Here is a 20,976-nt window from a genome sequence, read left to right on the forward strand (position 1 = left end):
CTCTGTCTCAAAAGCAAAACAAACAAACAAAAAAACCAACCAAACAAACCTCTGAGAATGATTGAGGGGGCTCAGTGGTTAAGAGCACTGATTGCTCTTCTAGAGGAACTGAGTGCAGTTTCCAGTACTCCCATCACGTGACTCACAACCACTCGTAACTCCAGTTCTAGTGGACCATTCCTCTCGCCTCTATGGGCACTTTTATACGTGCAGTATACAGGTTGGCCTTAAAAGTCAAAGACTTGCTTGCCTTTGCCTTCCCAGTGTGGGACACTCCCCCCCCAAGCAATAATGATTCTGACATAACACTTCTGAGACTAAATAAGAATATGGAAAGCAAATCATGAAGATGGGGGATGGCCCAGGCAGAGCTGAGCTTGCAGTGAATGAAGCACGGGTGTCTTCCTGGCAATTCACAGAGTTAGCATTTGTGTCCTGGCACAGCAAAGGATCTGAAACATCAGATGCATTTCCTGTGGGTGCTTAGAGATGTTTCTGTGGATGATCTGAAGAGACGGGCAGGAGGCAAGAGATTAGTTAACAGTCTAATGACTGGGCAGTGATGGGAGGTAACAAAACTTCCTTGGCAGTGAGCATGAAAGCAAAGGGATGGACTCAAAAGACAGGTGTGTATAAGCAAGAAGAGAGTGATTCACCCAGCCAGGAAACAGGAAGTGCAGGTGTGTGTGTGTGTGTGTGTGTGTGTGTGTGTGTGTGTGTGTGTGTGTGTGAAAGAAGTTCTAACTTCACCTGTAGCTCCTAGTTACTCTCTGCTGTTGGAGGACATTAATCAAAGCCCCTTAATTGCAAAGTCATCTGTCCAGGATCTGGAGAAATGGATCAGGAGTTGAGAGGGCTGGCTGTTTTCCAGAGTTCCTGGGTTCAATTCTCAGCACCTATATGATGGCTCACAGCCATCTGTTAACTCCAGTCCCAGGAGATCTAATGCCATTTGCTGGCCTCCCAGGTACTACGTGTACTCGGTCCACAGACATACATTCAGGTAAAGACTCGTTTGAATTAATTTAAAATAAATAAAATCTAAAAATAAAGTCACTTGTCCAGTACCCACTGTGTACAACAAACCGGTCAGCTAAGCAGTATCTGTTGGCACATACCTTCTACCAGCCATAGGGCTGTGACGTTTTTCCATTGTTAACCATAGTTGTATGCAACTAGTATGTATATAATACTCTATACTCAGCTTGCTCGCTCTCTCTCTCTCTCTCTCTCTCTCTCTCTCTCTCTCTCTCTTTTCTTAAGCATAGTTTCTCTGCGTAGCCATGGCTGCCCTGGAACTCACTCTATAGACCAGGCTGGCTTCAAACTCAAAGATCTGCCTGCCTCTGCCTAACTGATTTAACTGATTTAAGGCTTGCTAGACCACCACTCAGTTCATTTGTTGGCCTCCTTCTTTATTCCTTAAAGGCTTAATAACTATGTAATAAAATACATTTAGAACATATGTATGCCATGTTTCAACACTTACTTACAAAGCGCGTACATTCGATCTCAGAATACCAACCAGCCTGTGGTTCTAGTGAATCAGGTAGCTGCATCACTGCTGCATGGCTTAGAAACAAAGCAGACACGCGCGTCCCCTGCTGCAAGCTCAACGAACTGCAGCCTAACAGGAGCCCGACCGCTCTTCAGCGGCTTCTCAAGAGTTTTCAAAGGAAGTAGCATGTCCAGTGAGCACGCACGGCTTTCTGGGAAGTGTAGTCAGATGTTCGAGTTAGAACTACAAATCCCGGCACGCACCGCAATGGGGCCCCTAGTTGAGGGGTGTTCTTGAGATATTGAGTCTTGTCTGATTGCTTTTAGCAATGTCTTACAAACTTGGCAGCTGTTTAAAGAGGCGTTGAGGAAGCACGATAGCTCCCTCGACGCTGATGCATAGGCAGACTTTGCTTCTACACCTTCTTCAGTGTGGCGAATCTGCCGTTGTCGTCACTCTGGCTGGACGCCTAGGTAAGCGTGTGGAATCGGCTGTGGGAAATACGAAGTGAAAGGTACTAGAGCCCCTACGGTCATGGCGGCTACCGCCCCCAAGGCCGGGGGTTCAGCTCCTGAGGCAGCGGGTTCTGCCGAAGCTCCGTTGCAGTACAGCCTTCTTCTTCAGTACCTGGTGGGCGACAAGCGTCAGCCCCGGCTTCTGGAGCCTGGCAGCCTGGGCGGGATCCCGAGTCCTGCCAAGAGCGAGGAGCAGAAGATGATCGAGAGGGCAATGGAAAGTTGCGCCTTCAAGGCTGTGCTGGCCTGTGTAGGAGGTGAGACGAGGCTCGAGGGGCCCTTGGGATGCTGAGGGCTTGAAGAGCCTTAGGATTCCTTATCAAGACAACGCGTTTAGGAGGCAAGGAACCTGTAGGTGTCGACCTTGATTGCACCCGGACTTGCTCCTTGAACCCGGAGATGTCTCTCTTGACCCTGGGGTTAACAGTCAGGGTATGCAGGATCCTAAGTAGTTGCTTTCTGTCGTTCGTTTGTTTGTCATTTCATTCATTCATTCAACATGTTGTTACTATGTAACTGTCATGAGCGGACAGGAGCCCTGAAGGTCTAATATTAGGACCCAGAGAGAATGCTGTAGACACATAGGGAGTTGCAAAATTGTCCTTAAGGCAGAAGTTTGGAGCTTGGAAATTATTGCTGGGTGGTGGCGGCCCAGGCCACGGGGGTGGGGGTGGGGTGGGGGGAGGGGCTGAGACAGACAGGCAGACAGACAGAGCTACATAGAGACACCCTGTCTCAAAATAAAACAAAAAACAATGAAGACCAGTATGATTAGACAGACGGGGTGGGGCTGGGATAGACATTAACAACCCCCAACACACACACACACACACACACACATTCACATTTTGAGGATTTGAGAATGTACAGCATATTTAAAACAGACGGGGTGGGGCTGGGATAGACATTAACAACCCCCAACACACACACACACACACACACACACACACACACACACATTCACGTTTTGAGGATTTGAGAATGTACAGCATATTTAAAACGTGCAGGTGAAAAGGTTAGGTATATTTGTAGATGAATTCAAATTTCATTACAAATGAAAAACATTAGCCGGGCAGTGGTGGCACACGCCTTTAATCCCAGCACTTGGGAGGCAGAGGCAGGTGGATTTCTGAGTTCAAGGCCAGCCTGGTCTACAGAGTGAGTTCTAGGACAGCCAGGGCTACACAGAGAAACCCTGTCTGGAAAAACAAACAAACAAACAAACAAAGCAGGGAGGAAGAGGCAGTCAGATCTCAGAGTTCCAGGTCAGCCTAGTTTATATAGTGAATTCCAGGACAGCCCGGGCTCCATAATAGAGACACTAACTCAAAAAATCAAAATAAACAAGCAAGCCAAAAAAACCCCAAACAACCAAACAAAACAAAGTTTCAAAAAATGTAGTAGAAAGAGAGTTTGGGAGCTAGAGTGATTGGAAAGCAAGAAATTCTGGGAGAGGAGGTATCTGGCTTCCCTGAGCTGGTCTTGAGGTGATCATCCTAAGAAGGCATCATGTAGAAAAGGCTGGGGAGCAAGCTCAGTTGGTAAAGTGCTTGTCATGCAACCATGAAGGGCTAAGTTCAGTTCTCAGCATCTCTCCAAAAAAGCCAGGTTTGGCTGGGTGAGGTGACCGGGACCTCTAAGCCCAGCACTGAAGAGGAAGAGGCAGGGGAATGAATCTCTGAGTTTGAGGCCTGCCTAGGCGGTCTGCATATTGAGTTCCAGGACAGCCAGGGCTGTTACACAGAGAGACCCTGTCTTGAAAAACAAAAACAAAAACAAACAACAACAAAAAGAAATTGGTGTATAGTTCCTGAGGAATGACATCCCAGGATTGACCTCTGGCCTACACCCACATACACACAAAGAATTGTCCAAGGCTCAGCCAAGTCATTTGTCCACAGCAACATAAGACTCCACACTTAAGAGTCACGTGACTTTGAAGGCAGTTACTTAACCTCTCCAAGGTTTGGTTTAGAGAGGCCAGCTAGTTGGCACTTGAACACACCTTTAATCCCAGCACTTGGAAGGCAGAGACAGAGGTATCTCTTGATTTACCTGTTTTACAATAGCAAGTTCCAGACCCGCCAGTGTTACATAGTGAGGCCCTGTCTCAAACAAAAAAGCCAGAAAGGGGAGATAATAACATCTACCTCACAAGTTATTGTGAAAAATAAGGAGAACCCAGAATACCTGGTGCATGATGCTTACTGAGGGACTGTGAATGTTGTCACGGTCAAGGGATGATATACAACATTGGTAACTGAAAGCTGAAAGTCAGAAGAATGGACGGAGGAAGAAATGCTAGAGGAATTGGGGGGATAGACTCCGACTGTGTGCTGCAGGGGAGGCAGGATCGGGATTGAGACCAAGAGACCCGAAAGGCCATCTTCAGTTCTCATCCCAAAATGGTCATTCAGAGAATGTGCAAAAGAACTCTTCTCTCTGCTTGCCTCTAGGGTTTGTCTTGGGAGGCGCGTTTGGTATCTTTACTGCTGGCATTGATACCAACGTAGGCTTTGACCCAAAGGACCCTTACCGGACACCAACTGCAAAAGAAGTCCTGAAAGACATGGGACAGAGAGGAATGTCCTATGCCAAAAACTTTGCCATTGTGGGCGCCATGTTTTCATGTACTGAGTGTCTGGTAGAGTCTGTAAGTGCCTCTTGCATTTTAAGAAACCCCTTTCTGTTGCCACTGTACTCTTTTAAATTATCTTTTCTTTAAAAATCAGGTTAAAAACGTGTGTGTGTGTGTGTGTGTATGTGTGTGTGTATGAATGTTTTGCCAGCATGTATATATGTGTACCTCGTGTATGCCTGGGGTATCCGTTCTCTTGGGACTGGAGTTTCAGGCAGTTGTTAGCTGCCATGTAAGTCTAGAGAATTGAGCCAGGATCTTTCTGGAAGAGAAGCCAATGCTCTTAACTACCAAGCCATCTCTCCAACCACACACCCTCCTTTTTGGAGACAGGGTCTTACATTGTAACTCTGGATTGCCTGAAACTCACTACATAAACCAGGTAGGCCTAGAACTTCCAAAGATCCACCTGTCTCTTCCTCCCAAGTGCTGGGATTAAAGGCATGCACCACCACTGCCTGGCCCATGGGACAACTTGTAAAAGAGCTGTGTTCTTGGGTGTTCCTTCAGAATGCAGATCAGAGATGTCTAGCCTTAGATGTCCGTGTTTACAGCTTCTGCACTCAGGAACTGAAGCAGAGGATCGTGAGATCTGGGCCAGATTGGGCTAGATAGGAAGATAGTGTTTCCCTTAATGCAAACACTTAAAAATGTCAATTTTGTTATTGTTCATCCAAAAAATAGTCCCTAATGTGATCTTTTGAGCGCTGTATTTATAACTCGGGTTTTGCACTTTTTAAAAAATATTTATTATATGTAAGTACACTGTAGCTGTTTTAAGACACCCCACAAGAGGGCATCAGATCTCATTATAGATAGTTGTGAGCCACCATGTTGTTGTTGGGATTTGAACTCAGGACCTTCGGGAGAGCAGTCAGTGCTCTTAACTGCTGAGCCATCTCTCCAGCCCGGTTTTCACTTTTTAAAAAGTCTTCTGTAGGCAAGTGCTTTTTGTTTTGTTTCTTATTTATTTGGTACTGTAGATTGAACTTGGGGCTTTATGCATAGAAGGCAAGTGTTCGACCACTGGACCACATCCCCAGTCCAGGTAATCGTAATAAATGATTTCAAATTATACTGGAGAACATAAGAAATTTTACTTCCCTAATGATAGACTTGACTTCAGCTCTCTGGTGCCCCCTGCAGGAACCATGTATAAGCACATACAAATTTTGGGAATGGCCCTTTTGAAATCAAGGTTTGAGTAGAACTAAAGTGGGCAGCTGGGAGCGCTGTGTTTTCTTCCTCAGTCGTCTTGCCTGGCTCGGTTCCCTGGCCCTAAACAGCATTTCTCCACCCACAGTACCGGGGAAAGTCGGACTGGAAGAACAGCGTCATCAGTGGCTGCATCACTGGCGGAGCCATCGGCTTCCGAGGTTAGTAAACAGCTCTTGAGCGGTTTTCTTTTGTGGTGATGTTGACATTTCCCAATGTGAGTGCTCTAAGGATGCTTGATACTCTTCCCTCTGACAAATAAGTCCCAGCTGCTTCTGTGTAAGCTCGGTTCTGGAAACTTGCTAGCATCTCCATCCGTGCTAGGCTTTCTCGTTCCTGGCCTCTAGAGATTCTGGACCACATAAAATCCTTTTAAGAAAACTATTTTGGGGGCTGGCGAGATGGCTCAGTGGTTAAGAGCGCCGACTGCTCTTCCGAAGGTCCCGAGTTCAAATCCCAGCAACCACATGGTGGCTCACAACCATCCGTAATGAAATCTGATGCCCTCTTCTGGAGTGTCTGAAGACAGCTACAGTGTACTTACATATAATAAGTAAATAAATAAATCTTTAAAAAAAAAAAAAAAAAAGAAAAAAAGAAAACTATTTTGTATGGGTGTTTTGCCAGTATATATGTCTGTGCCTCACATGTGTACCTGGTGCCAGAGAAGGGCATCAGGTACCCTGGACTGGAACTACAGACAGTTGTAAGCCATATAGCTGGTGGGAACCAAACCTGGGTCCTCTGAGAGAAGAACAAGTGCCCTTTTAATGCTGAGCCATCTCTCCAGCCCCCAGGTAAATCTTTGCTGGTGTGTGGAATGGAGTCAAGTACATTTGGCCAGATGCTCATAGCATCTTCAGATTAGACCACTAAAAGTGTCTCCTGCTGTGTCGGAAGCCCCCTGGGATGGGGAAATTACCCATACCTAACCATAAAGCCAGATCTTTCCTAGAGAAAAAAAAAAAGAGCTTCCATATTGACTATGTGAGATGACATTCTCACAGTGAGTACTGTGTTGGCATGTAGGATGGTGCAGAGGCCTAGGGAGGTCACTCAGCCCTGAGCATTCATTTGTCCACACTTTCAGACTGTGCTGACATTCATTTCATGGCATTTCAAGTGTCTGAACATCTTTTTCTCTTAATTTCATACAGTTGCCGGGGGGGTTTTTTTGTTTTACAGTTCTGCAGACTAGACCCAAGGCCTTGTAAACACTAAGCATGAGTTCTTTTTTTTTTTTTTTCCCGAGACAGGGTTTCTCTGTGTAGCCCTGGCTCTCCTGAGACTCACTCTGTAGACCAGGCTGGCCTCGAGTTCAGAAATCTGCCTGCCTCTGCCTCCCGAATGCTGGGATTAAAGGCGTTGCCGCCACGCCCTGCTGAGCATGAGTTCTCATACTGAGCTACAGCCCCAGCCCAGTTTTAATTTTGTATATGAATTTTATTTTTTTTCAAAGATTTATTTATTATTATACATAAGTACACTGTAGATGTCTTCAGACACACCAGAAGAGAGTGTCAGATCTAATTACAGGTTGGTGGGATTTGAACTCAGGACCTTTGGAAGAGCAGTCAGTGCTCTTACCTGCTGAGCAATCTCGCCAGCCCGTGTATATGAATTTTAATAGCTGTGTCTTACTGTCGTTGGGGACTCTTAGATTACTATTAATTGAAACCTAAGTGCACACTGGAATTGTTGGCATGTAAGTCCAGTGCTCAGGAGGAGTCAAGAGACCTTGTCTCAAAAAATCAGTGCAGCAGGTTAGAGATGTGGCTCGGCCGGGAGGTTAAAAGTATGTATTATTCTTGCAGAGTTAGCTCCCAGAACCCGTCACAGCTACCTGTAACTGCAGCTCCAGAGGACCCAACATCCTTTCCTGACCTCCTCAGGCACCCATGTACACACACACACATACACATAAAAAAATGGGCGAGCTGGGCGGTGGTGGCACTCGCCTTTGATCCCAGCACTTGGGAGGCAGAGGCAGGCGGATTTCCGAGTTCGAGGCCAGCCTGGTCTACAAAGTGAGTTCCAGGGCAGCCAGGGCTACATAGAAAAACCCTGTCTCAAATAACAAAAGAAAAACAAAAAAAAAAAAAAACCATAAATAAAAAAAAGGAGGTCAGGACAGAAGAAAGCTTCGAGCAGACATCCTAGGAATGTTATCAGCTAGAAACAAAGCATCCCCACCCCGCCCCTGTTCAAGTGTAGCGCTGGCCTCACGCACTGGAGGCTCCTAGAAGCAGTATGTATTGCTGGGCGGCTCTCCATCACTCACAGCTTGACTTACCCAAAGCCAAGCCTCTCATGTGAGAGCCAGTGATTTGCTGTCATTAAAGCTGCACTAGCTCCTCACAGCCATGTTTGGTTGGCAGAGAGGCTTCTCTCTTGGTCTTTCACAGTGTAGTTTCATTGGGGCTCTGAGCTCAGCTCCCCTCAGGATTGCTTTGATCACCTTCCCAGGAATTTCCTCCATAAACAGATCAGGGTATAAGGCCATATGCTTTCATTTGATTCCAAGGACTACTTCCCTTAACCACTCTCCTGACTGAAGGGCTAGGTCCATGTGACTGGAAACAGTAACTGTTTGGAATGAGAAAAGCTAAGCAAATGTATAGTTAGATGAAGCACACTGGTTTGGGTGGCATATGTTGCTTCGTTGAGATCTTTTTTACGATTTATGTTTATTTCACGTGCATTAGTGTTTTGTCTGCATGTATATCTGTATGAGGTGCCAGATGTTCTGGCACTGGACCTACAGACAGCTGTAAACTGCCATGTGGGTGCTGGGTAGTGAACCCTGTGGTGCTTGGGAATAGTAGCCAGTGCTCTTAACTGCGTGAACCAGCTCTCCAGAACCACTTCATTGAAATCTTAACGAGGCAGCATAGTTCGGATGATTTAACATGCTTAAATTGGTTTCTATGCATCCGAGGTACAAACTTACAAGTGCAGTCCCAACCTAGCACCCATTACAGTGGTAACGCTGTTGTTTGCTTTGCAGCTGGAGTAAAGGCCGGGGCCATAGGTTGTGGAGGGTTTGCTGCTTTCTCTGCTGCAATCGATTATTACCTACGGTGAAAGAAACAGCCGGGAAGGAAAGAGGACGCCAGCCACCTTCAGAGCTGCTCTGTGGAGCAGTTTCTACACACTTGGACTGCTTCAGGGGTGAAGCCAAGTGCATCCCTCTACAGTTGATGGTGTGAAGGACACACCTCGCTGCTCGATCGCTCTCTGCAGCCATTGGAACAACCATACTTTTCCACTTGAATTCCAACCAGGTTTTTCAGGGGAGGTGGTATGGCAGAGTGTCTCCTTGCAGTAAACAGATCAGGAGGCAGTGTGTGGACTGTTACGCATTAAGCTTTGAACCAGGCTCAGTTCTGACCTGGCTCAGCTCCCCAGCTTTGAATAGGGAAGTGGCAGTGTTTGCCCATAGCCGGGAAGCTCTTCTTCCTTCTGTGTGCAAGTATCCATCATGAGTCCCAGGGCAGGGCAAAGTAAACTTATGCCATCGAGGCAATTATGTGATTTCAGTTAGTATCTTTGCTGTCCTTGTTAAAAAATATGGGGGTTGGGGATTTAGCTCAGTGGTAAAGTGCTTGCCTAGCAAGCCCAAGGCCCTGGGTTCGGTCCTCAGCTCCGGAAAAAGGAAAAAAAAAATATATGTATATGGGGGCTGTGAGAAGGCTCAGTAGTTAATACCAGAGGTCCCAGGTTTGGTTCCCAGCACCTACATTGTGGGTTACAACCATCTGTAACTCTAGTTCCAGAGATCTAAGGTTCTCTTCTGGCCTTTGAGGGCACCTGAGTGGTGCAGACATATACACATGCAGGCAAAAATACCCAATTTTATTTTTTTTAAAGCAGATGTACTATTATTAGGAGCTAGTTTTTCAGATTTCACACCTCTGACAAAAGATGCCAGCTGGCCCAAAGAGTGACAAATCCAATGGAAAGGCTAGGAAACCTCTAAGGAACTCTGGGAGCGTTGCTCTTAGCGTCTGTGGAAGCTGTATCTTTGTTACCACAGCCACTCCATCAGCAAGGCCTCTCCCTAGAAAGTTTAGCCATGTTCCTGGATGTATTGCAACATGCTGGTAACTCCTCTGCCTCCTCAAAGGCATTGGATTGGCTGATGGTCATGCCTACAGCTTACAAAACCCTTGGTCTTGGGCCCCAACCCAGGTGAAAGGTCCGTGAATGTCTTACTGTGGTCACCCTGCCAGCTGAGTCAGTCATACTGTAGCTACTGGCCCAGATCAGATGGCAGAGGCCTGTTCACCACCACTCCTGTTCTCCGCTAAGCTTTTCTTTGGCTTTTGGTGGTTTGTTTTTTGTTACTGTTATTCAACAGTTCAGCCTAATTATACCATGGCAGAGAACGAGCCTTTTATGTTTGGGCTGTGCCACTGAACTGTTTACTGTAGCGTGTGGGTGAAGGTGGAACTAATGGGCTCAGTCCTTACCTCCTGCTTCTGTGTAGGAGGCTCAGCCGAGGCTTGGAACTGGCTACCTTCAGCCAGCAGTCTTTTCCCCTGCTGTATAGCAACCCTTCTACCCTTGCTTTTCTTGCTTCCTCATCTTCACTCAACCTTAAGCAGAGTTCAAAGACTCAACTTCAACATTGGTCATCTGGGTGTGTATTTATATGTGAATAATGATATCAGATCCAGAGTAACACCTTTGCTGTCTTCTTAGGATGGGTGAGTGCACGGGGCTCGGGCTCTTTGCTGAATACTTTTCGTTCCTATGCCGAGGAAAGAATCCAAGTCAGGTACTCAATTAGTCAATCTCCCTGCTTCTAATCTGCAGTGAATTCTGTATGATGCCTGCCCTATTTCATAAGCACAGAGCTTCAGTCGTGCCTACCCCAGAGCTCTGGAAACAGGCTTAGGAGTGCTTCCTGTATTGTCTGTAAATCCTTCACCTAGGAACACTGATGCAAGGATGGACTCTACCTGGTACCTGTCAAAGTGCTCAGGTGCCTGAGGTCTTTTACCAGCTGCTCTTTCACATGAGCGCCAGTACAAGAAATGCTGCCATCACAGCTACCTTGGCACAGAGGGGCCTCAGCTGTCAGTAGCCATCAGTTGAACAAGCCAAGCCTTGTCCACGTGGACCATTCAATCAAAAGGAGATGAATAGCTTCCTGTTTTAGATGGCTGGGGGTCAGTATGAGCTCATAAACCAAACAGCAGTTTGCAGACACATCTGTTCCTGATCTCTAGAATAAACAGTGTCCAATGGCTTCAGCTGATTAAGTCCCACACAAACCCTATTGGGTCTCCTAAAGGAGTGTAGGCTCTTGGTGGTGGTTGGAAGGTGCAGGTCTCTGACAGGCAACTTCAACAGAAGTCTGCCATAAAAGACATGCTACTTTTGAGGAAAACATAAGTAGTGGAAGGCCAGTGGGCTACCTCTGTCATCTTTTCCAGGCATACTTGTGACCAGGCCCACAGTGAGTATCCCATGAAGTGAACGACTGCAGCAGTGACTTAGAAATGCATCCACAGAGAGGGGCAGCTTTCTCCCTCAACTGCCACAGTCTTCCAAAAGTCAGAAGGGAGGTGCAAGGTTAGAGATAAACAGGTTCCTGGAAACACATCTGGGTGCAGCTGGAAGGATTTAAATATTTAGATTGGTGGTCTTTCCTGGACTACTGAGAACACAAACAACCACACCATGGGGCTGAGTTTTGTGCAAATGTTGAGGCTTTGCAATTTTTTTATTAACATTTCCCTCTCACATGGTTTACATCAATTTATAATAATCTACATAAGTTTAAACAGAACAGAGACAAAAAAAAATATATCCATACCCACTTATTGGGGGTCCCATCCTACCTTGTCAGCAAAAGCTGGCAGCCCTCAGTCGTTGCTCAAGCAAGTACAGGCATACCTGGATTCCTGGACCCTGTCTCCTGGTGCCCTGCTGGCAGTGAGGGGGTGCTGGGCTGCAAGGCCCCCATCTCAGGAGAACCACCAGATACTTCCTTGGTGCACTTCAGATCAGGTCTGGCACCTGACTCTGTCCACTTTGGGTGGAATTTATAAATAATAGGAACTTCTAATAGTTCTCAGCTCCTCCCGCTTCCCTGCTGTTACACTGCTTAAGCAAGCTGGGGCTGCAGTCACTGCTGCCGAGCAGCCCCGCTCTAAAGAGGCAGGAGGCACTGTTTTGAGCTGCAGCCAGCTCCAGTCAAGCTTTGAGAATTTGTTACTGTCAATCCTTTGGAAGCAAGAATGCACATACCAGCACCTGAGTGCCAAGGTAGTGGCAGATGTGATCTTTACATGCATGACATTTTCTTTCACCTGTCTGAGACAGCAAGGCTCCTTGTTAAACTGCTAGTAGGCAGCTGGGAAGTTGGCATGCCATCCTCCTGCATAAACAAACTGTACCGTTCTGTCAAAGGCAATAGGTATGCACAGGACCAGAAGAGCCCTACTTAACCTCACCTAACAAACAACAGCTTGGGGGCCAGCAAACCCTTGTTTAGACTTAGCCCTGAGCACACACAATGAGAGCTGGTCTCCCCAATCCTGAGGGCCAAGAATGAACTGCCATATAGAAGATCCAGAAAGCTGTGTGGTAGCTGTGGTAGCTCAAGCCCCTATGACAGGAGCACCTGTCTTTCCCTGCTGATTGCCACAGGCTGGTAGCTCCTACTCAGACTGGAAACAGTGCTTTTGGAAGAAAACTCCTTTTTAGTACCAAGCAGTAGGTCACAGAGCTGGGAATGACAGCTGCCGACCCGATGCTCTATAGCCCCAGCAGAACTCAATTCACGAGAGACAGCCTACCCCACAATTTCCTGTATACTTGGGATTACCCACAGGCCTGAATTTAGAAGCCAGGGTAGAAGCATTCCAACTGGGTTCTGTCTGCTGTTCCTAGGCTCTGGAGCACGCATGGCATTGTGGCTGCCCCGTGGCAGTGCTTGGCTGTTGAGAGTGTAAAATCTAAGGCAAAAGTACCACGAGGTATGTGTGATTCCAGGTTCCAGGACAGGGCCTGTCTTCACCTGGACACCTGATTCAGCCACAGAAGCTGCTCTCCAGGAGAATGTACACTAGGATAGCCACTGCGGGTCCTTACACTGAAGACTGGCTTCCCTTGACTTGCCACTGCTGGCCGCTCCACTCATCTTGTTCCTTCACAGCCTGGGTGCCCACCATACCCTTCAGGTGCAATCCTGACCTCTCTTAATGGCAGGACACTTGTGGGTCATTACACTCAAAGAAAACAGAACACTGGGGAAAAGGAACAGAAAATCCAGCAATAGAAGAAACAGCTGAAGATACCGACTGGTAGGCAGGAGATAGAACAGACAAACCCCAGAAATGGCAATTCTCAAATAGAACATTCCAGAAATGAGCTTTCCAGCTCTGTGCTGAGGATTAGTGTGTGTCTGTCTCCTTGTTCAGCATTTGCACAGACAGCAAGGAAAGCAGATGCGCTTCCACACGTGGAGAGCAAGGAGGCCAAGGGCAGCACGTCAGACAGGCCAGCACTGCCCAGGGCCCCTGCAGAACTTTGCGGTGATGGAGCAAAAGCCCATGCTGCACATGCATGCAGCAGGCTGGGAGGTGGCAAGGGCAGACACTGCAGGGAGGCTGCAATCTGGGAGCAGGGCCAGGAGAGGAGAAGCTGGCAGTAGTTACGAAGCGCAAAGTAAAAGTCCTTGGACCGGACTCAGGCAGAAAGTGAGTGCTGGGAGAAATGAAAGAACAAAGCAATCTGTCTGTGCCCATACCAGCTCGGCCACTACCTTTTCTGCAATGACAATAATACATAAAACAATTCCTGGACAGCACGGAGCATCAGACACACTCGGGTACAGAAGATAGGAGCTGGGGTGTGGTGAGGAGGCGGGGGCTGGTCAGCTGGCTTTGTACAAGGTGGCACAAAAGATGCACATGTTCCAGTTCTTGGAAGGTGGCTTCCCTTGGACTCTGGAGTGCTAGGCTGGGGAGTTTCTGTTGCAGTCTTTCAAGTCTATGTCGGGGCCCGGCTGGAGGGCTGGCCCCTGGCCGCCCCCACAGCTGCCCACCCCAGGCTACACGTCTGTGGAGAAGTACAGTGTGTTCCGCTTCAGTTCTGCGAAGGAAATGGGGGGATGCTGCAGGTAGTAGAGGAGGACCTGGACCTGTGAGGAGACAGGGAGACTGAAGTTGGGGTCCTCGCCTTCCAGACCCTCCTCCCCTGCTATGCTGAAAAGGAATGATTGCCAGGCCACAGCCAAGAGTTAACCCACGTCACTCCCCAGACTCACTCCTGCTTCTTCCCCTTTCCCTGAAGCCCAGATCGCTTTGCTCATTTACAGCACTGGAGGGTGCTGCAGGGTCAAGGGTCAGGGAGCCACTTCCTTGTCTAAGTCAAAAGCTTTCAGCATGGGCCTGAGATGGGTGCTGAAGATGAGCCTCTTGACCCTGAAAGCAACCCTGGGGCTTTCATTCACGAGGTCAATCCCCAGCTCTCAGTCTTCTGTCCCTCTTCTGAGACTGAAGCCCTCAGGAAAGCAGCTAGCACCTGGGACAGACATTCTTCAACCATGTGTAGACTCATACATTGTTGTCTTGCCTTGAGCAGGAAGGGTGCTCTGCAGCCAAGTGCTTGGGCACCCTATATACCATTAATTCAGCTGCCTAGCAGGGGAGGTGGGGCCTCCTACACAGTGCTGGTAGTACCTGGGCCATGACATCATGGGACCAGATGTCTGCAGCTGATGTGAGATGTGCTTTGCTCTCCACTTCTGATGGTCTCAGTAACGTGGGGCCAAACACCGTGGCAAGGTTGTGAAGTGACATCTTGTTGATGGGCTCCTTCTCAGCAACCCTGAGAGAAAGGAAGGCGAACAGAGTCACTCCTCAGCGGCCACAGGAGCCCCAAGAAGCTAAAGGTACTTGTAGAAGCTCCCTCAAAGACACCAAAGCGGCAGACACCTAACCTCCCTTCCAATAGGTGGGAAAGACATTAGGCGAAGGGACTGAGGTCCCAGCTACGTCCTAGTAAACTGCTGTAACATACCCCTACTAGCTCCTAAGCTATGTGCCATGCTGATGGAAAATTGCCAAGCCTAAGGACTAACCACTACCCAATGGCATCCCTCTTGACTTAGATAAGATGGAGACAGCTCTAAGGACTCTTCCTGTAATCCTGTATGTTGTCGTCATCCCCTCTACAGAGGTGAGGGAACCAAATAAGAGGTTTAGTGATGTCCCTACAGTCACACAGCTAATAGGTGCTAGAGCTGGTTTCTGAGCGATGAGTAGTCTCCCCAGGAGCCACTCCAGAGCCCAACAGTAGTACACTTATGGGAAGTCAGCAGTGGAGAGGGCAGAGCAGAGAGGACCTGCTGCCCAGAGGCAGCTGCTAGCTGAGCCTACAGTTATCCAGGCTGTGTTGTAGCAGGAACAGTCTACACCACAGGCAAGTCTGGAGGCTGAATTCCCCATTGTCTCTGAAGAGCCTGCTCATGGGCCTGCTCTGACTCTTTCCAGATCTCCCCTTCTATTATGTAATAGACTAGGTTGATCTGTCCCCTGAGTGAAAGTGGGAACTACCATCTCTGGCTACTGTCGAGGAAGGCTCAGTATCACCAAACACACCAAGAAATTTTGGACCTCCCCCGACTCCATACTAGGAAATGTTTCTGGAGTCTCCATACACACAAACCCTGGATAGGGCCTCTCATCCTATTCTCCCACCAGGAGAGTCACAAATGTGCCTGCTGACTACTTTGGAAACAGGCAAATGTAGTGCCAGCAGACAGCTGTGCAGCTGGCTAGCCTCTACCTCGTGTACACACACACACACACACACACACACACACACACACACACACACACACACACGGGCCCAGTTCCCAGGATGGAAAACCTAATGCATTTTTTCCCTTCCCATTCCTCCTCAGCATGTCCTCTCACAATGTTCACCAAACTAGTTGGTTGGGACTTTGGTCCTGGCCAAACCAGAGGGAGGGACATTGTCTCAAGATGAGAAAAACAAGACTCCAGCGCCAGCTGTGACTAGGTCCCCACTGGCGCCCTCCAGAGCCTGGCCTGCCTGAACCACAGCCAGCACCCAGATGAGGGGATGAGCTCAGAGGCGCTGGCCCATGGTAGCAAGTGGATTTAAGGAATACCAAGTGACCTCCTTCCAACTGGTGTCTGTAATTAGTCCTGGGCTAAAAAGTAAGTGATGAGGACAGGCTGGTACTAAGTTCAGTACTAAATAGTGATGTCAGCTTAACAGCTCTGGTTTGCCCTGACCATAGGAGGGGCAAGGGAAGGTGAGAAGGGCCTTAGTTTAGGACTTGTGGGCATTAAGTACAATTTTACAGCTAAGCCAAGCAAGTCCCTGCTGGGCTTAGGGTCTCAGTTTCCCTGTTTCATAATGTATGGGCCAAGACCAGTAGGCTTCAAATTCTTAACTGACTCATAATGAACACATCAGATGATGTAACAACCCAGGACACATGGACAGGTAATGGAATAAAGCAATCTTTTTGCCTGGAGCTCACCCTTCTGCTACCCTTTCTATTTCACTTAAAAAATGCTGCACTGGGCTAGCAGGACGGCTCAGTGGCTAAAGGCCCTTACTGCCAATTCTGACACCCTGAGTCCAGCCCTCAGAAGCTACATAATAGAGTCGACTTCTACAATCTCCACATGCGAACCACACATGCATACACGCATGCACACAATAAATAAATGTAAACAGAACAAAAAGTTGTACTAACTAAATAAATGGCTGCTTTTGGGGCCCACAGATTAAACCCACCTGAGGCCCTTTGGTTCACCCCACCATTCTACGAGAGTCTCCTTATGTTTCCCAAGCTAGTTCTTGATTGTTCAAGCAATCCCCCTGCTTCAGCATCTTGACCACAGGCATGTGCTATGGTACCATGGCCAATTATTTTATACTGCAATTAGGAGCCAGTTTCCCAACAACCAATTGTGAGCTCAGGACAGGGAGAAACAAGCGCTCAGCCTGCTGCGGGTGGCCTAGCACAGGCCAGGACCCAGGAGGTGGAGCTGAGACGATCGGTCTGGTGGGACAGGACAGGAAGCTGCTCTGGGCTGGGCCCTGCCTCTCCTCCTTACCTTTTCAAGTGTTCCAGCAGGAAAAGGAAGGTGATGAGGTTGGGGTCAGGCAGGGAGCGGAGTAGGTGCATCATGCAGTTCTCCTTGGCAGCAGGGTCTGACAGGGCTGCAGGAGGAGAAAGGGCTAGGGCAGGGCCTGCCTGGAAGGCCAGAAGCCTGGACCACAGAGAGAAGGCCTGACCTGTGTGTGGCCTGTCAACAGTGGGTTTCCCTAGGATGCCCAACCATGACTCATAACGTGGCTAGAAGGTAGGCTGAGGGAGCAGCCTCTCCCTTCCCTTCTCACTGACCATTACCCCGGTTCACCCAACCCAAACTCCATGCTAGTTTAATCCACTAGTCACAAGTTATTACTAGGGGTGGGGATGTTCTCTGTCAAACAGCTCTGAAGCTGGCCTATACTGAACAGCCTCCCCTAGGCTTCACATTCTCTACAGGGTCTCAAGTCTTATCTGCCTCAGGAGAAGAAGGGAGCACTGTGCCAGGCCTGGAAGTGGCCCTTGTAGGTGGTCACAGGAGCTCCACTGGCAAGTACCTAGGCAATGAGGAGAGCCACTCCGTGGGGCTCAGAACAGCTGTCCCCAGTAAACTACAGCTTTAACCAGCTTCTTCCCTAGCTCTAGGCCCTGCCAGCTCAGGGCCTTCTTCCATAAATGCCTGTGTCTCCAGGATCAGTGTGTAAGGGGGAGTCACAAAAGGGACACATGGACAGCGGGACAGGTAAAAGGGCCCAGCCTCAGCAGGCTGCACTTCATTCTCAGGTCCTTCAGTCACAAGAACAAGACTGCTCTGGACAAGCCACTGGCAGGAATGCCTGGGGCATTTCCTCCTGCTTTTCATGTTACCAGTCTAGGAGACTCAGCCCAACCAACCCTCAAGACTGCAGAAGCCTCACCAATGCCCTCCATGAAGGCTGGATAAAGTCTATCTGTAAGGAGGGGCTCAGGCAGCTCCCGAAAGTATAGCTTGAGGGTCCCAGCGATGGCGTTGATGTCCATGTCGCTCAGCATCAGTAGGATGTCCTTGTTATCTGTACAGGAGGGGGCAAGGTCAGAGGCTACACTCACCTCCGAGACATCTCAGGGGCAGCCCTAAGTACTGTTTCCGTCCCTCATATCTGTCCCTCGAACCTCTACGCACTGCACTCCTTTACTGCCTCCCCTTAGGAAGGTAGGGTATACATGGTGCCCACAAGCTCTACCATATGTCAATGCAGATGCTATCTGTGGGCAAGGGCATCAAGGGACAGGTTAGAGTCTATCTGCTGTGACTTCTCAGAAGAAAGGAGGGACATAATGAGTTGCTCAGAGTACCAGAGTGATACCCACCCCACATAGCACACACCTAATTACGTGGTCTAGGGAGCCATATATCATCATGTTCCCAGCCCCTAGCCTACCCTCACCCTACGTGGACTCATCATGGCTGCCTGCCTAGCTCAAGCATCCTGAACGCTGGATATAATACCAGTGCCTTAGCCCGACCCAGCCTGATAGAAGAGGGGAAACTGAGGGCCAGGACCCGCCACAGAAGAGACCTGCCACATGGTAACAGGGCCCGAAGACAGCAGGGAGGAAGAAGTCTGAGCCAGCAATGTATACTATGGAGTCAAAAGGTCTCAATTTAAGTTCAGGAACAGAAACGTGCAAGTTGGGTAACCCAGAACGAGTGACCTGACCTCTCTGAATGCCATCCTCATTGTAGCAGTGGTTAAGAAACATGAGGGAGACCTAAGTGACAAGACCCAGGACATGTAACTTGTCAGGGGACTCAGAAACAGCCTCCTTCGTGCCACAACAAATTACAGGGCACTGGCCAAGGCTTCTCCCTCTCCACCAGCTGCTCAGGTACCACCCATACCCGCTGGGCCTCTCTACTCACTGGCATCAAAGACAGCCTTCAGGGCCTGGATGTCCGTGGCCACCCCTGATATCCTGTAGATGCCAACCTCCTCAATGCCCCTCTTCTCCACCTCTTCTATGCATTGCCGGACGATGTAGGGCACCTTGGAGCGCTCCCGCCTGCAGGACACGGGTGCAGAGGAGATGGAGGGAGCTTCTCACACTGGCTGCGCCCTCTAGCTCCTCCACAGCATATCTCAATCTTGGTCAGCTTTAGCCCCTTGGGGTCAGGAGTCAAGGCAAGGAAGGCCCGGGGAAGAGGCTATCCCGTTCCTTAGAGCCTGCTTGCTGAGGTACAGCAAAGGTGGGAGAACGAACACCCCATTGGGTTGAAGTGCTTGAGTAGGGGGTAGCTCAGTGGCAAAGCACTTCTGTAACAACTCAGAGACCCCAGGTCCAAGCCCTGGCAATGCAATAAATAAAAATGCTCACAACAAACAAACAAAAAAATGCTCACACGGAGGCTAAGCAGCACGACCAGGGTAGGTCAGGACCTGGGAACAAAGCGCTCAAAGGGGCAGGGTGACCTAAAAGGGTGTGGGCCTTTCCCAGCTGGCCACTCTCTGACTCCAGTTTACTGCTGCCAAGCCCAAACATGGGTCCACAGTCACTGTCACTTCTTGTTTACTGCAGAAAACAGACACTCTAGCTCCCCACCCCCCTCCCCGCAGACTGTCCACCATTTCCATGTTGGACTGCTTATTTCTAAAGTATCCTGGGAGCTATTCCTGGCCTCCAAACAGGCTGCCTGTGGTACTGACTGATTAAGCTGCTGGCATGGGCAGAGGGCAGGGGCTGGGAGGTGGGAGGTGGCTGGCACCTAGGTACTGAAGCTACTTGGTCTCCAAGACAGCACCTACTTGGTCACCACGCTGATCTTCACTCCAAAGACGCCTGTCTGCTTTTTGGATGGGGTCCTCTTCAGGCTCATGTCACGGCTGGTAAATTTCATGGAGAATTCCACTTTGATCTGGTCAAGGGGGTTGAGTAGGTACAAATCCCCCAGGGAATGAGTATCACCGAACACAGGGCCTCTCTCTCCCCAAGACCACAAGCAAGGCTACCCCGAGCTGGCAGGGCTCCATGCGCCTACAGCTGGGATGGGGAGGGATGTGGCCAAAGAGAGGAGAATACTGGTCTGAGGGAGGCGCAGGCAGCCTAGCACCCAGGGGAGGGTGGCAGGAGGGATGGCATGTGGTTCAGATGTCCTTACCCCATTCATTTCAATCACGTCCGTATGCCAGTTCTTGCTTTCTACTGTCTGTGGATCCAGCTGCAGAGACAGAGAGGTGGGGACGTGAGGGGAGGAGAGAAGGCAGGTCAGAGGCCAGCTTCTCCTGTTGATCAGCAGTTGTTTACAGGAAAGGTAAAGAGTCAGAAAGGCAGAGGCCTAGATGCTCCTCCCGAAATCACCCTGGGAGAAAGTAGCTTCAGCCACAGTCCCCATCCCCTAGGGAAGGACCTCTGATCCCTGAAGAGAAGGGACACCTGCAATGAGACTCTGACCACCACACAGTCAGATGGGCCCTGTTGCCTAATTTCACAGACGCAACAACTGCACACAAGTGAGCACCATGCACTCGGAGCGGGGGCACACCAGGGCTTTCCGATTTCCTTGAGGGCCTCTAGCCCTTGGCACCTACTAGACAGAGGAAGAATAAGGCACTCAAACCATGCTGTACCCACATCACCAATGGACCTCAGCCGGCCCCCAAACCCAGAACGTTTAAAAATCAACATCTCAACATTTCTATGGCAAGTTTAAGTAGCTGCAAAGATCAGTTCCAGAATAATGTAAATATTGACATCGTGAAGTGGTGACATCATTCTTTAAGTATATGCAGTGGAAGCTAATTACCATAGTGATTCAACACCCACCATCATCCACTTAAACACAAGAATGAGCTCATCTTTTGAAGATGACAAGGCCCATCTGACAATGTGGTAGTGAGCACAGAGCGATGGGCACAGTGTCTCACAGAAGGTGCCTCTCTCCTCGATCAGAGCTGACTTAACTCCCCCTCGCCACCTTGATCCTCAGCAAGTCTCTGCACCTTCAGGGTTAGGCTACTGTCCCCACAGAAACAAGCTGTTG

The 20,976-nt window shown here is 49.0% G+C and overlaps 2 protein-coding genes across 15 annotated transcripts in view; one reads left to right on the forward strand and one right to left on the reverse strand.

The window, feature by feature from the left end:
- Positions 1 to 1,752: 1,752 nt before the first annotated feature.
- Timm22 (translocase of inner mitochondrial membrane 22) lies at positions 1,753 to 11,141 on the forward strand. Of its 4 annotated transcripts, none has more exons than NR_111896.1 (4): positions 1,753 to 1,975; positions 4,485 to 4,666; positions 5,955 to 6,027; positions 8,874 to 11,141. NR_111896.1 is itself a non-coding variant. In NM_001291161.1 (4 exons), exons 1-4 carry the CDS (start codon positions 1,893 to 1,895, stop codon positions 8,948 to 8,950), a joined length of 426 nt encoding a protein of 141 aa, NP_001278090.1. In that variant the 5' UTR covers positions 1,753 to 1,892; the 3' UTR covers positions 8,951 to 11,141. The 4 variants fall into 4 exon arrangements, 3 of the variants coding, with proteins under 3 accessions (NP_001278090.1, NP_062792.2, NP_075844.1); NM_001291161.1 differs by having other exon boundaries at positions 1,753 to 1,971; positions 4,470 to 4,666; NM_019818.5 differs by having other exon boundaries at positions 1,971 to 2,270; positions 4,470 to 4,666.
- Positions 11,142 to 11,559: 418 nt separating this feature from the next.
- Positions 11,560 to 20,976, reverse strand: part of Abr (active BCR-related gene) — a 206,593-nt gene continuing 197,176 nt past the window's right edge. For 5 of the 11 annotated variants that reach the window (NM_198894.2, NM_198895.2, NM_198018.2 and 2 more), the window contains 7 exons: positions 20,095 to 20,154; positions 19,742 to 19,851; positions 18,862 to 19,001; positions 17,876 to 18,010; positions 16,981 to 17,086; positions 14,563 to 14,710; positions 11,560 to 14,021 (listed from right to left, as the gene is read on the reverse strand). In NM_198894.2, the coding sequence (NP_942597.1) occupies positions 13,932 to 14,021; positions 14,563 to 14,710; positions 16,981 to 17,086; positions 17,876 to 18,010; positions 18,862 to 19,001; positions 19,742 to 19,851; positions 20,095 to 20,154 (789 nt within the window). In that variant the 3' untranslated portion in view covers positions 11,560 to 13,931. Of the gene's footprint in view, positions 14,022 to 14,562; positions 14,711 to 16,980; positions 17,087 to 17,875; positions 18,011 to 18,861; positions 19,002 to 19,741; positions 19,852 to 20,094; positions 20,155 to 20,976 lie in introns of those variants that run through there. The other 6 variants (XR_003949222.1, XR_003949224.1, XM_030245469.1 and 3 more) reach the window with 4 other exon arrangements.

The sequence above is a fragment of the Mus musculus genome, chromosome 11, assembly GCF_000001635.26.
Source record: "Mus musculus strain C57BL/6J chromosome 11, GRCm38.p6 C57BL/6J".
Taxonomy (NCBI): Eukaryota; Metazoa; Chordata; class Mammalia; order Rodentia; family Muridae; genus Mus; species Mus musculus.

Coding starts and splice junctions, on each gene's coding strand:
- Timm22 (NM_019818.5), top strand. CDS start 2,033: ATGGCGGCTACCGCCCCCAAGGCCGGGGGTTCAGCTCCTGAGGCAGCG. Junction 2,271..4,469: donor TGTGCTGGCCTGTGTAGGAG/GTGAGACGAGGC, acceptor GCTTGCCTCTAG/GGTTTGTCTTGGGAGGCGCG. Junction 6,028..8,873: donor CGGAGCCATCGGCTTCCGAG/GTTAGTAAACAG, acceptor TTTGCTTTGCAG/CTGGAGTAAAGGCCGGGGCC.